Below are 15524 nucleotides of genomic sequence, written 5' to 3' on the forward strand. Positions count from 1 at the left end.
ACGCGGACAGCCTTTCTAGTTATTCCCTCATTTCCTGCGGCCGCAATCCTCGGTCGCGCCTCCCCCAGGAAGCCCAGCAAGTTACTCCCGACACGGCGATCCCACTCGCTTTTCATCTTTGTTTTTTTGTTGTTGTTGTTGTTGTTGTTATTCCTCTGGTTCGATTCTGAGCACGACGACCAACATCCTTGTGTTCTAGTGGCGTCAAAGATCCGCGTACGCACAGCACAAGTCGCGAAGATTTACCGAAGCCCTACGCAAAAGGGTCGAGCTGTAGAGGTTCTATATATATACGTTCTCGCTGGGGACTTGTTTTTCTAAGAGTGGCCGTGGTTAGCGGTTCTTCGCTTAATGCTAAGCAACATCACTTTAATCATCAGGCCTGCTCTCTCGTCTCACGCTGGGCCAGTCGCGATGTGGCTCTATGGTAAGGGTTCATATTTCTTTACATCAGGTGAATAATTCGGGTGCATCTCCACGTGTAGTGTTTCTAACGTTTAAGGTTGCTTGAGTTCATGTAGTGGAACTGGTTATTCTGGATAAGGGATCGAACTGAATACCGCCGCTAGACAATACGGCAGTAGCTCCCCCAGCAGAACTACGAACATATAGAGGAGACTGCTAACATATGCAAAGCGAGGCCAAATTGAACAGAAGCTCCTGGCAGGAACAAAGTTAGTATGGTGTGTTCGAGGGAGCCTTCTCATGGTGTATGCTGTGGGAACCGCGTAAAGAATCATCAGTACATTTCTTACTTTTTGTTCACTTACGTTTTTTTTTCAACCTTCCTTGCACATCCGAATTTTTTTTTATGATTCCAAATGTAGCAACCCTGAATGAAGTCTTTTATCACACCTACCACGCTATATCTCTTCTTCTCCTATTGTCCATGCCTCTTGAAATCCGCAAGTCACGGTTAATTTACATTTAGATAGGATTCTGAGAAGTAGGGCCTATTGTACTGCTTTATTGTAGTAACATGATTTCACGTCTCCCTGTCTTTCTCGTTAGCACCATTTACCCTCACAGCAGAGCAATCCATCATAGTAGTGGTTCTCGCCATCCTACTTATATTTCCATTTCGCCATCAGCTTAAGTTCTACCGTCTCACGAAGTACCAGAGATAATACTGTTAACTATAGCAACAAAACACTAAAGACCCTTTGCAGTTACACAAGCGTACATAGCCGCGTACAGCTGGCGTACATGGAATAAAAGAACTCTTAGGCAATCCGCGTAGGATCTCTTGAATGCGTTTGCAGCCAAACATTCATTATATCCTAGATTGACACATTAAATATCGTAATATCCGAGTTGATACACACTATGCAATTTTATGTTCTGCTATCCTGACTGAAGTGCAGTATCATCGGTTCCTGCAGTCTGTTTCTTATGTTTCTTTCTTGCGTCATTTTAATGAAAACCGATAAAGGTGTACAAACTGATGCGTAGACGTGATGTTCTCTGGTGGATTATTGCCTGATCACGGAATCGTTAGTGCTACTGTAGCAGCATACTGAAGACGATAACCGGAATTTCTTTTGTGTTTATTCTGTTATGACCTTTTTTACTCAAGGAAGTAACAGCAGGCATTGGTATAGACTGCAATCCTGCACACACAGTGCGAGTACAGGCACATTTAGATTGATGACCATAAGTACGCATATGATTATCATGCTGTAACATACAAATCAGTCTAAAGACAACTACGATACTCTTTATCGGTGCTTCCTCCTGGCGGAAGAACAACATTTTAACCACATGGTGTTTTTGTTCGCCGGATGACCACGAGGAACACCCACAAGTAGAGAAGCACGCTCAACAGTGAAGAGCAAAATGGTAGTCTCGAATATCGCACTTGAAATGAGAGAAGCGAGTTACATAAAATTATAGTACGTGGCCAGAATTATACTTTCGCTGTGAAATATCCCACTTGCATATATCGCCGAAAAAAAAAGAAGAAGAGGAAATTGCTACACCCGTCCGCCAGTTTCGTGGTGGAATGTAGAATTTCTTAGTGTCTTTATTGAGCCAGAGTGGCTGCTGGTTGCTGTGAAGATTGCTCGCACATACAAAATTTTTTCACTAGGTTTAGTGAAGAAAGTACAATAGGTGTCAACACATAGACGACATAACTGCGTGCCCTCGAGCCTGCACGAGATCCAAGAGCGAGCGCCTTTGCCTCGGGTCGTTCTTCCCCGGTGCTTTGAAGACAACGCTTCCGCAATGAATTCCCTCATTGGCGACACATACCAAGGCAAGTTCAGCCTTCAAGACAGGCAGATGAGCGTCATCATAGTACTGCTGGTAGCCGTCATAGCTGGCCTGTGCCGCGCTCTGAAGCGCATCGTTAACATACCCGTCGTAGCCGTCGTCGTGGGCATAGGCTTCGCCGCGGGCCGCCTTGTCAGCCGCTACGACCTCAAGGAGAACCTGCTGCCAGTCACAGACGCGCAGATCCGGGAGCTGCTTTTCCTGTACCTGCCGATGCTCATGTTCACGGGGGCCTTCAACATGCGCTACCACCTCTTCAAGCAATGCTTCTGGCAGTGCGTGCTCCTGGGCTTCGGCGGCCTTGTGTTCAGCACCCTGCTGTTCATGCTGTACATGTCGGGCACCCGCGACGCCGAGAAGCAGAACTTGGCGGAGACCGTGCTCATCAGCCTGCTCACCTGCTGTCCCGAGCCAATGTTCGTCTCGGACATAAATGCTCTCTCCTCGTCTCGCTCCCATATTCTGGAGACCATAATCATGGGCGAGCCGCTGGTCGGAGTCACCTTCCTGTGGATGGCCTATCGATTCAGCACTCTGCCAGAGAGGCTGTCCGTGTACTCCTTCATGAGCACGGTGGGGTGCACACTGCTGGTGGGACCGCTGCTGGGCAAGGCCTTCGGTCACATACTGGCCATGGCAACAATCGCCCTCTCTCAAGACATGCCCGTCTCCTTCATCGTGAGCGTGACCAGTGTGGTGGCCACTTGGTCCTTCGCCGAAGCGTACCTCTATGGCGCCGGCATCACCACGGTCGTCTCGATGGCGCTCACAGCCAGCGCTCACTCGGGGGCAACCGTGCACAACCCTATCGCGCTGAAGAAGTTCTGGATGCTCGTGAGGTACAGCTACAGCGTGGTCATCGTGTTCCTCTCAGCGTACCGGATTGGCCGCGATACGCGCGAATATCTCGGCTGGCACGAGGTGATGAGCCCCATAAACGCGTACGTGGCGAAGATTGGCGTCCGGTTCGTGGCGACCATCGTGCTATACCCTCTGCTGGCGTCGGCGGGGTACGACTTGAGCTGGCAGCAATGCCTGATAGTAGCCTGGGCGAACTTCAAGGGCGCCGTTATGATCGCCCTCGACCTCACGAGGGCTTTCCCCACGGTGAACCTGGAATTTGCCCTCAAGGAGCAGTTTGTTCGCATGGGCACCCTGTTCCTCGTCCAAGTCCTCAACACCACCACTCTGCCCAAGCTGATGTCTATGCTTGGCCTGCTGACGCTGTCGGATGTAGAGAGAGCGAATATGAACATGGTTATAATGGCGCTACGCAACACGGCACGTTCGTCGACCAGCTACCAGCGTAGAGACAAAAAGTTCTCGGGCGCTGACTGGAAGTGGGTGCAGATGCATACATACATCGACAATCCGTACGCCGGTGCCGAAGACGACGAGCATGCCGAACAGACGGACACGTACATTCCTGCCCGTGTCTACCGAAACGCCGCCGCAAAGAAGGCCAGCTGCTCCATCCTGAGGCTGCAGAATGTGTGCTACAACAAGCAATACGAGGATGGCATGATCCACAACAAGACCAAGACCACCATATTAGCGGCCCTGCAGTACCCTATGGAGAAGGAATGTTACCTTGACTACTCCATGATGAAGCCGTACATTACCGTTTCTGACTGGATTTACCGCTTGAAAGACCTGGTTCTGCGATTCGCGGGCAGCGAAGCCATTGAGAAGCGCCAGACGCGCTCCACCCGCTCGCGCACTGAAGACGATGAGGAGGAGGAACACGTGGGCGTACTCTCGAGCATGCTGAAGGAGGGCTGGTACCACGTGCTCGTCGGCTTCGTGGCGCTGGGCTTCGTTCTGCTACTCAGCGGACTCGCTGTGCTCCTGATCAAAAAGACCCCCGAGCCAGAACAGTATGAGGTACTGTTATCTGTCATCACCTCTGTGCAGGGCGTGTACGTGCTGTTGTACTCACTCGAGATGGTCCTGCTGGTTTACAACGTCGGTATGCTGCACGTGAGACGGGACATCTGGAAGCAGATGGACGTCATCATGTACTTCCTGGTGGTCACCGAGTTTGTGTTGATCAGTATGGCATCCGTGCAGACCGGCAAGCAGGTCATCAACAGCAGGCAAGTAGTCACGTTCCTTCAGATCAGCTTCATAACCCTCATCTCGTGCCGCATCTTCAAGACACTGCAGAGGCGCGTCGTGCTCTTTGTGTGGATATGGGACCTCCTCGACGGGATACTGAACCGCAAGCTCTTCTACGCGTACGACCTCAGCTGGGCGTACATCACCGCCGAAGACGAAGCCATGGCCAAGGTCTTCCGTTTCGTCACAACGCCACACCTGGCCGTCGCCATACGCGAGAACAGCGGATACAATAAGCTGCAAACGCTAAAGAACGTCGTCGACATACAGCAGCGCTACCCCAACATCGAAGTCGCCACTAAGACCCGGCAAGCAGCGCGCAGAATCCTCAACAAGGCGCTCGACGGCCTCAATGAGCTCCACGAAGGCGGCCTTCTGGACGAAAAGCAGTTCAGCCTGCTCTACGAAAACCTGTCCTGGATGATCCAGCGAGCCGACGGCATGCCAACCAACGTCGCCGTGGGGAACGCGGCCTTCAACACCATGCTTAGCGTTCCCTGGTTATCGCATGACGTGGTGCCACGGCTGCTCAAGTCATTCTACCAATACCTGAGGGAGGGCGAGCTGCTCGTGGAGAAGAACAATCTGCACGAGTGCGTCTTCATCATCTGCTCGGGGATTGTCCGGGTGAGCGGCTGCAACGAGGAGCCGTGGGCAAACCCGGTGCATCTGGCAAACTCGGACTCGACCCACTTTTACTTCTGCGAAGGCGCCTTCCAGGACTACCTGGTGGCACCCGACACGCTTGGTCTGCTGGGCTTCCTCACGGCTAAGCCATCGGTGTGCCGCTGCGTCTGCGAGACGGACGTCGAGATGTGCTGCATACCTATGGAGGAGATGACGCTGCTCGTCGAACAGAATCCCGAGCCGCCGAACCTGGTGTACCGCATGTGGTTCAGCGTCGCCATCCGAGTAGGCCTCGCCGTACTCGTTAACCAGCGCCGTTACCAGGTAAGCACAATGCAATGGTACGACAGCGCAGTATAGATTTTTAGTTATCCGTAGTACTTGATAAAGACAAGAATTCGTACCAGAACCGCAGGTCTTCCGTGCGTTGAAGAAGGTTCCTGTAATTTGTCCACTAAGGTCCGTTGTGTAAAAATTTTTCCGTATTTCATATCAAGCATGACAAGCATTTGGGAAAATAGGCCTATGTTGCCTGATTTCAAATTGTCAATAAATTCAAGGAGCGCGTTGCTAAATCGTAATGGCCTATCAGATTCCATATGAAACAGGACAGGGCTAAATCTAGAGGACAGGACAGGGCTAAATCACTACGTAGTTGACTTAATAGGGGCTGATGATGATTGTGGTGGTGGCGGTGATTTAAAGTACCAGGCATCACGCCGAACGTGTTTTCACCTTTGTGATATTTTATGCAGGAATGGACGCACGACAAGTTAAAACGGTTCCTAGAGAATGGGATCATGCCAAACCTATACTACGCCATCGATTTCACGCTGGACGAGGCAGTCTTGGACGTGATCTTGATCCAGGGCGTCGTCCAGTGCTCGAAGTCGCAGGAGCTCTTCACTGGCCCCGCGTATATTCCGAGCAACGTGCGAGAGATGTTCCTGCCGGGCAGACCCACGGAACGGGCGCGGCCGGTCATGCTCATCACCACGGTGATGCGCTACCATCTGCCCAGCGATCTGGACTGGTTCCACCAGCCGCTCACCCACTACGACTACAAAAGGCAACGTGCGCACACTAAGGCCCTGGTTGCGACCAAGTCTGAGTAATGCGTCGCCCCAGAAATTCTCCAGTTGCCAATCGGCCTTTCTTCACCTCACCGCCACACATCATGCATCACTTACCTTGTGCTGTCCGACCAGAACCCATCTTCCGTTACTAGAACCAAACAATCCATTTGTCATTTTCCCACATATTCGCCGCCGTATACCACTGCTAAGCTGTTACTGGATATTTGAATAGTATTGCCAGTGGCAGTATCTCAGTTTGGGGATATCTCGAGCGCTCCATTGTGCTGAACGATTTCTGCAGCCATTCGTCATTCATCGGCTCGAGCCGTAGCCATACAATTTTTATTCTCCATTGTATTTCTATTGGCCTTTCGTATGTCACTACTGCGTGCCTGCTGTGGCAGCTGCGCGCAAAATCAAATTTGCAAATCACTACCATACCGTCTCAAGATTTTCACCCACGATTAAATATTCTTGTGCAGCAAAGCACCCTACAACAGTAGACCTGCGGAAATATGCGTGAACAACTGATATCTCGCCGGCCACATGACGCTTGCGAACATTAGCAAGGCGTAGTCGGTGGCATAATGATGCCCTTCTGAAGAAAGTTCTAAATGACTCCGCACAAGCCGATCGCAGCAGCGAAGTCCCAGTCCCGCCAGTGCGCTGTCATCAACAAGCCGTCCTTCGACAAGCTTCCCATAAGTTGTCAAAGAGGATTATAAAAGTTTTCCCTGTTAACGACGATATCGACTCACCGAGCTTAGACACCCGCCGGCTGTGTAATTCTCGAGACGATGCTGCCCGCAATGCAAGCCAGAGATGGGCGTTCATGTCAACAAGACTGAAAACCAGAGGCGACAACGCTGCTAGATCCGGTTCTACAACATTGGCGTCATGAAACGGCCTGGCAAGAACGTAGTACTTTGGGCGGAAGAAACGTGCTTGTTGTATTGCTTGTTTGGCTCCGCCTCTATACGCACCCCCCGTCGCCAGGACGGCGAGCACTGAGCGTTCGGCCCCCGGAAAGCTATATACATAGAATGGAACAGGTCTGCATGCACTCGCTGAACTTAGAGCTTGGCGGTGATGGCAGGGCTGTTCGAAAGGAAAACGTAAAGCCACCCTGAATTCGCGCCGAAAACTGGACACCAAATGACTTGTGAAAACAACATGAAGCCTACTGTGACGGAAAGATAGCGACGGATGTCAAATGATTGTCAGTGGTCGGAGGGACAATTTATTATCCTGGATTCGCTGTCCGAACCAGTAGCATCGAAGTGACTGTCGAGTTTACCGCAGAGAGAACGCGGTGAGCAGGTTACCGTGACACACAAAGCAGAGTGGTTCAAAGCAGGACGTCTGGCAGCGACTGAGCGCGCACGACAGTTAGCAGGCTGCGTCCGCGGGCTATTTGAGGATTTTTAGCATTCATGTGTGAACGCTCGTGTATAGTTCGTGTTCGTGTATGACTTGCGGTTCGGTGCTGTTTGGCTGAGAGCTACCATCGCAGCTTCCACCCGGATCGCCGCCATGCTGGGGCATCGATGGAGGGACTCTTAACCGCTGAGTGAAACTACACCGTGCAAACAGGCGCATTTTGAATGGCCGGCAATAAAGGTCGTCTAGGCTATTCCAGCGTAGGGCCTTTGCTCTGATGGCCCCTGGCATCCCGTAGCAGCATTTCGCCTTGTTACTGCTGCCCGCTATCCACCTTTAGGCAACTGTTGCCGTATCGGCCAGCCTTCGCTTCTGAATCAGCAGCTCGTCAATCGCGGCTAAGGGAGCTAGGAGTGACCGCGGAAGGCGGCACAGATTCATTTGCGGATGCAAGCTGTACCGCATGTTGCACTGATTCTTCACGCAAAAACTTGTGAAACCGTTGCATGGAACCCTGTATACTCGCAAATGTAATCACACATCTTTTTGCAGCCATTTACTTTGATACCTCTTAATCGGTGCTGAGGCACCCTGTAGCAACATACGAGGGTGTGGCTCGCCGGGAAGCTCGTCGGCGGGAAAGAAATACTTGTTGCTAGAACCTTCTAGAATTCACTTGAATCAATACTCATGCTCCAAGTATGCATAACCGCCTTTTTTTTTATTTGATACTGTAAGTCCCATCAAGGACTGTAACAGGAAGGGCTCTGAATGATACAGTTGTAGTGCACATGTTGGTAGTAAACAATTTGAACAATAACATAAGCAAAAATAGTTACAAAATCGGTTAGAGAATTCAAGTTGAGGTACAAATAATAGGCGGCAAACATGATGACAAGCATACCAAGAAAGGAAATCCGCTGCAGTTAGTGTTGTATTTTCAATCTAGGCACAAACAAAACGGTAAAAATAAACAGGGCAGAAAAGTGTAGAAAATGAGAATAACTACTGGGAAACAGACAGGTGATCTATAACCAGGGCACTGAACGCATCTAATGATGAGCTGTTAGTAATATCTATGTCTAGATTGTTGCATTCTCGTGTAACTCGAGGAAAAAATGAGTATTTGAATATGTCAGTACGGAATGGAAACTCGTTTAATTTGTGTGTGAGGTTGTGGCGGGTCAATCTAGTTTTTGTGGTCGTTATGTATTTTGTAGCGGGCACCTTTAGTTGGTTGTGTATTAGCTGATACATAATTTTAAGTCTTGCGAATTTTGCTGTGTTCTCCAGGGTTAGGATTTCTGCACGTTTTAGTAATTGTGTTGGTGAGTCTGTAAGGGAGTGTTTATTATATACACATCTTAGTGCCTTTCTCTGCACCCCTTCAAGTTTTTTAATGAGCTTGTTAGTAAAGGGAAACCAAACGGTGTTGCCGTATTCTAGAATTGGTCTGACAATAGTTTTATATGCTAGTAATTTTGTTTCAGAGGGTGCTAGTTTAAGGCGTCTGTTAATGAAGAAGACTTGTTTTAGTGCATTAGATGTGATGATATTAACGTGCGAATCCCATCTGAAATCAGAGGTTAGTGTCACACCAAGGTACTTATGCTCAATGACAGATGCAAGATGAATATTATTAAGCGTGTACTGAAAAGCTGATGTGTGTTTTTTCCTAGTTATAGATAAAAGAACAGATTTATTTAAATTAATGTCCATCTGCCAGTCCTGACACCACTGGTACACTGCTGTTAAGGCGTTATTTAAAGCTATATGGTCATCAAAAGAGTTAATTTCCTTGTAAAGGACGCAGTCATCTGCGAAAAGTTTAATATTCTCTGAAACACAAGCTGGTAGGTCATTTATAAATATTAGGAACAGTACTGGGGCTAGGACACTTCCTTGAGGTACTCCCGATGTAACATTAGTTGTCGCTGATTTCTATCGTTAATTCAACAAATTGCATGCGATTACTAAGATAGTCTTTAATCCAGTTTAGAATAGCGCCAGTTCCTAAAATAAGTTGAAGTTTTGCAATAAGTTTAGTATGCGACACACGGTCAAATGCTTTCGAGAAGTCTAAAAATATAAGGTCAATTTGTTTCTGGTTATCAATGCTCATGGATATGTCATGTGATAATTCAATTAATTGAGTAATAGTAGAAAGACCCTTACGAAAGCCGTGCTACACGGGGTTGAAATGTCATTTACTTAAAGATAAGTGTTTATGTGTTTTAAAACAATATGTTCTAATAACTTGCAAACTGTGCTCGTTAGTGATATAGGTCTGAAATTCGAAGGGTCGGATTTATTTCCTGATTTGTGTATCGGTGTTATCTTGGCTGTTTTCCAATCCCTAGGGAGGGTGCAAGTGGATAATGATTTGTTAAAAAGTAGTACCAGGAATTTAGCTATCAACTCGGCATATCTATGTAGGAATATGTTAGAGATGTTATCAAGCCCTGGTGCTTTCTTAGTGTCCAGATTTAGTAAAAGGTTTAACACTCCTGGTTCTGTTACCGTTAGTGGTTCGATTGTCACGCCTGTGCTAGAGTTCATTCCTGGTAGCTCTCCGTTATCCGTTGTGAAGATGGAGCAGAAGTAGTTATTTAAAGTAGTTGCTGTATTCTGTTATCTTCCGGCGATGCCTGTCTTTCACCTTGTTTTTTAGGGTTTATATAACGCCAAAATTTTTGGGGAGAATTTTTCAGAAATTTAGGAAGTGTTTGTGTAAAATAATATGTCTTGGCCCTCTTCATTTTTGATTTCAAATCATCAACAGCGGCAATAAGGTTTAGAACTGTTCGTTGTGACGGATGGTCTTTCTGTCTCTTTCTGAGTAGTCGAACTTTTCTTTTTGCGTGGATTACGGTTCGAGTTATCCAGGGGTTATGTTTGTGGGTCCTTTTAGTTTTCAATGGTACGTAGTTAGTGACAGTATGACACAACTGTTTTAAATATATGCCATAGGGATTCGATGTTTGTGTTTGTATCGTGTGGGAGTTGATGGAAGGATGAGAGTTCGAGTGATAGTGTATCAATGATGCCTGTATCATCGGCTCTGCTGTAATCTTTATACATTATTGTTGATCGTGAAGAAAGTGGAGAACCATTATATGGGACAGCACAATAGACCAGTTTGTGGTCTGACAGGCCGGCTGACACTTCGGATTTTGCCTCATGGATAGGCAAATGATTACTAAGAAATACTAGGTCTAAAATGTTTGAGCTAGATCCTTGTACCCGCGTAGGCTCGTTTATTATCTGGGTTAGATCGAAAGAAAGCATGATATCAAAAAGAACATCGGCGCAAGGTGATCGATGATGTAGTGTGTGCCAGTTAATGTCAGGTAGATTGAAGTCGCCCAGTAATATCACCTTGTTTCCCTTCACATGCTGGTGCATATACGCGTACAAAGATTGCATTGTAATCAGATCGGAAGAAGGACAGCGATAGATGCATCCCACAGTGATGGTAGTATCTACAAGGCAAAGTTTACAAAAAAGTGCTTCAACTCCTTCAATTTCCGGCAAGGTAAAGAACGGTATTTCTTTTTTTATCAACAAAGCAACGCCTCCGCCTCGTGTTGGCCGATCTTTGCGAATAATGACGTAGTTTGGGGGAGTTATTTCAAAGTCTTTGATGTCTTTGGTTAGCCAGGTTTCTGTTATGGCGATGAATTCTGGCTCAAAATTTAATATTACCGATTCGAGGGGATCAAGCTTGTTAATTATACTTCGAGCGTTAACATTAACGAAGGTTATTTTGGACATTGGGGGCGGCGTGGACGCAGGTTGCGCGTATCGGTGTCCTGGTTTTTTGGTTTATTAGAAGTGGATACTATGGGAGACACAGCATTTTTTTCTTCATCCCAAAAATAAAGGCGACTGTTGATCTTTAGTTTGTCATAAACCAAAGCCACTTTATCACCAGAGTCCTTTTGTTTCCCATATTCCCATAGCCTCCGCCTAATGTCTCGAATACGGGGTGAAAAATCTTCGCTGATGACGTAGTCGCTCCCCTTCAGTTTGTGACAGCTTCGCAAAATTTTTGTTTTCTCTCGGAAATCTAACAGCTTTAAAATTATTGGCCTTGTTTTGCTTACCTCCGGTTTGCCTTGTCGATGGATCCGTTCGATTGAGACCTCATCTAACTTTAAAGTATCCTTAATGACCTTTTCGTTCACTGCCTGTTCCAGGGATTCGGAGTTTTCTTCTTCATCTTCTGGCATACCATACACGATGAGGTTGGATCTTCTGGGTCGATTTTCTAGGTCATCTATTCTTAACTCCAGGGATGACACTTGTTTTTGTAGGCTAGCGACTTGTTTAGTGCAGGCTGATACATTATTTTCAATGCATGTTAGACGTTCTAGCTTTTCTTCGATCAACGTCAGTCGTTCTTCTTTTATAGATTTTATGTCGGCAGCGATTTGTTTTAGCTGTTCTGAAAGTTCCGAGATCCCGGGCCCGGGATTTGTCTCGACATCACCGGCAAGCAATAGCAACTTTGCAAGGTACACTATGTCATACAAAGCATCCAGAAGTACCGCTGGGCACGGTAGCACGACAAGACCGCGCTCGCTAGAGCGAAAACATTTTCCAAAACGTCTTCTTACCTGCACGTAGAAGACAAACGGATGAACCATCTGCGTGTAAGCCCTGCTGCCGTGCCCTTTGGAATGCGGTGGCGCGTTGGCGGGTTTTATCCTCGGGAAGGGGGGTGGCGCTGCGCTGAACGGCTTGAAGAATTCACTTCCGCTGGAAGTAGACGATGATGGGGTCCCATCCGCAGGTTCCAGGATAGGATGCGGCAAAATGCTGGCGTTCTGTAGCACATGCGCGTGGTGAATCACGAAAGGCCGGTTGAACTCTTGTTGTCCCGCTGGTATCAGCAGCAGGCTGGCGACGATCTGCACGTAGAAGACAAACGGATGAGCCATCTGCGAGTAAGCCCTGCTGCCGTGCCCTTTTGTCAGAATAGCCGAATCGATTCCCATATTGCTGAATCCGCTAAAATGAATAAAGCTATGGCTGTGCGCCAAGAAAATACGCGGCAATCTAATTTCATACCCTTAATCGCCAAGGCATTGAGAAGGGAGCGAGTACAATTGTAACAAGAAAATCTAATAGCAGAACCATCTATCACCGAGTTCTGACACGCAATTACATTTCTAAACTAACCGAACAAGCAATGCACTAAAAGGATCGGTTTATCATGTTAGATTACCTGTAAGACGATCTAGAACCCCACAACTACAGCACTCTGTACAGCACGTTGCACTGATTCTTGACACAACTTGTGAAACCGTTGCATGGAACCCTGTATACTCGCAAATGTAATCACATTTTTTTGCAGCCATTTACTTTGATACCGCTTAATCGGCGCTGAGGCACCCTGTAGCAACATACGAGGGTGTGGCATGGCACCTCATGCCAGCCACGCCTTCTCACGCCGGGAAGCTCGTCGGCGGGGAAGGAATACTTGTTGCTAGAACCTTCTAGTGTTCACGTGAATCAATACTCGTGCTCCAAGTATGCATAACCGCCTTGTCAGAATAGCGCCGAATCGAATCGCATATTGCTGAATCTGCTAAAATGAATAAAGCTATGGCTGTGCGCCAAGAAAAGGCGCGGCAATCTAATTTCATACCCTTAATCGCCGAGGCATTGAGAAGGGAGCAGGACCATCTATAACAGAGTTCTGATACGCAATTACACTTCTAAGACTAACCAAACAAGCAATGCACTAAAAGGATGGGTTTTTCATGTTTAGATGTGACGGTACGGATGCGCCGGTATATCTGTAAGACGATCTAGGACCCCACAACTACACCACTCTAACTGAAGCTGCATTCGTTGCTATTCAATTTCATTAACCATTTCTTGCACCATGGCATAGTAAGGCCTAAATCTGACAAGCATTTTTTGTCGCCATAGAGAATATGTCCCCCACGAAGTCTTATTAATCCGGTACAGTTCTCTGTTTATGTCTTATACAGATTACTGTGAACGTACACGCTTATCGCAGCAATTACGGAACACAATCTTTGAAATACCGTATTCCAGCTGCCCTAAACAATTTTCTGAATCAAAATGTTGATATCCTTAATCTTAATAATAGGCATCTAAAACAAACTTTCCTACTCTCGTGATAAAGATTATTTCATTTCGTAATGCCCTAGCTATTTTTAATTTTTTTTATGTACAATTCATGATACATATGTTTGTGTGCTTATAAGCGTTGTGCTTATAAGATGTTGTGCTTGTCATGGTATGTAGTTTCTTTTTTTTTCGTTTCTTGCTGTCCATCGCGATATAATATGCCCCAGCTCATGCTCCTCCTTCTTTTTCTTATTTTGCTAAATGATGTTTTGCTTCTCTATTTACTACTGCTTTTTTAACATAAGCTTGAAGATTTATATCTGAAAACTAAGAAATTACGGTATATTGGTCTCTGACTTCGGTGTGCTTGCTCCTGGCCGATGTGCTCTGTTAACTGCTGTCTGCCTTTGGGCGAGTGGGGCCTTTGTCAAGCTGTGTACACAGCCTTTCGCCTCACTTTCTCCATCATTTTGACGAAAATGACCAACAAAAGAAAGCGGAAACACATGTGGACAAGAAAAAATTAAAAAGAAGCTTTCAAAACGCATGTGTTCGATGTGTTGAGCTGACAAAAAAAAGGTATACAAAGCAAAGGCGTAATCGAGCTGTGACCATATATCGCACGAACGCGTCACGTACAACACACAGCAGACGAAAAATTTATTCTATTCCGACTCTTAATATATTCCTATTCTATTCCAATTCTGAATCTACTTTGATTCTGATCGCTCTTTTTAGTCAATTTCGCGTGAGCTGAGTAACCCGTAGTCCGGGTCTTCCTCCTCTCCCTTATAAGCGGATAGGGAGAGAGGCGTCGGTGGGGGATAAGACGATTAGTCGGGGGGCAGGTGTGGCCACCTGCCAGTTGTGACGGTGGCGGTTGCCGGGTTTTCGCTCCAACGAAGTATCTGTGAGCGTAGAAGCACTATAGCATAATAGTGAGCTTCTGGATGAGACACTGCCGTGGACACATTCGTGAAGAGTTGAACGTAGTCTTGTTGTGGGGAACTCGGCCGACCTGCAACGCAAGGCAAACGGAGCACGAGGGAGATCTGCAACCAGTACCGCTTCAACGGAGGTTGTCCTGCGAGGAATAAATGAGCGAGATCCAACTCCCACCTCCATATGTACGCAAATTGTTGCCGCAAGGAGGCGCTAATAGCCTCGAGAAAATATAATCGGGGCTACTAAAACGAGCCTACAAGAGAAGGAAGAAACGGACGAGGAAATACAACTTGCAGAATAGATTCGCTATTTAATAAGTGAGTCTCATCCTTTCAATTACATTACCGCGAGACAGCTTTTCAGCAGTAGAAGGTTACCGCCCCGCTCTCGGCCAGTCCCCGCACGGTGGGTTATGTGCTGTTTTCCATTTTAGGACAACCATAACAACATTGACTTCTGTGGGAGCTCCTCGTTTAATACATGTATATCCTTGTAGATGCTCAGAATAGTTTGGTTTTACACGTTCCCGGCCACCGCACAGTTTTCCTTATAGGCGAGTTTGAAACGCCTTTGCGACATGCCAAAGAAAAAACTTGTTTTTTTTTTCTTTTCGTCCTTCGGAATTCACCGCACACGTATGAATTTTTTTTTTAACCTCACATCATTTGCAGCTCACCCATGATCGATATGCTGCTCAATGCTTTACCTACCACATACACACACAAAAAAAAGATGCATTACTGCTGCCGGTTCAAGGTAATTACCAAAGGCAGGCTTCACCTCATCGGCGACTCAACTTCCGTTGGATGATGTCATGTGGAGGTGATGACGAGCTGTGTAACGAGGCTCGAACAATGAACATCAATAAGGACGAACTTAAACCTAAGCCAGGAAGAAGGAAATTCGATGGCAGCAATTGTGACAACAACGGACAGTAGAACAAATAAAAAAAAACAATGGCCTTTACACGTTTGCCCATACATCATACACATTCGAGTC

At 46.9% G+C, this 15524-nt stretch overlaps 1 protein-coding gene across 1 annotated transcript; it reads left to right on the forward strand.

The window, feature by feature from the left end:
• The first annotated feature begins 2204 nt into the window (after positions 1-2204).
• LOC144130376 (sperm-specific sodium:proton exchanger-like) lies at positions 2205-7146 on the forward strand. Its single transcript, XM_077664300.1, has 2 exons — positions 2205-5343; positions 5775-7146. The coding sequence occupies exons 1-2, from the start codon at positions 2227-2229 to the stop codon at positions 6132-6134; spliced, it is 3477 nt and encodes a 1158-aa protein (XP_077520426.1). The 5' UTR covers positions 2205-2226; the 3' UTR covers positions 6135-7146.
• The last annotated feature ends 8378 nt before the right edge of the window (positions 7147-15524 follow it).

This window comes from Amblyomma americanum, chromosome 4 (genome assembly GCF_052857255.1).
Source record: "Amblyomma americanum isolate KBUSLIRL-KWMA chromosome 4, ASM5285725v1, whole genome shotgun sequence".
NCBI lineage: Eukaryota > Metazoa > Arthropoda > Arachnida > Ixodida > Ixodidae > Amblyomma > Amblyomma americanum.

Coding starts and splice junctions, on each gene's coding strand:
- LOC144130376 (XM_077664300.1), top strand. CDS start 2,227: ATGAATTCCCTCATTGGCGACACATACCAAGGCAAGTTCAGCCTTCAA. Junction 5,344..5,774: donor TTAACCAGCGCCGTTACCAG/GTAAGCACAATG, acceptor TATTTTATGCAG/GAATGGACGCACGACAAGTT.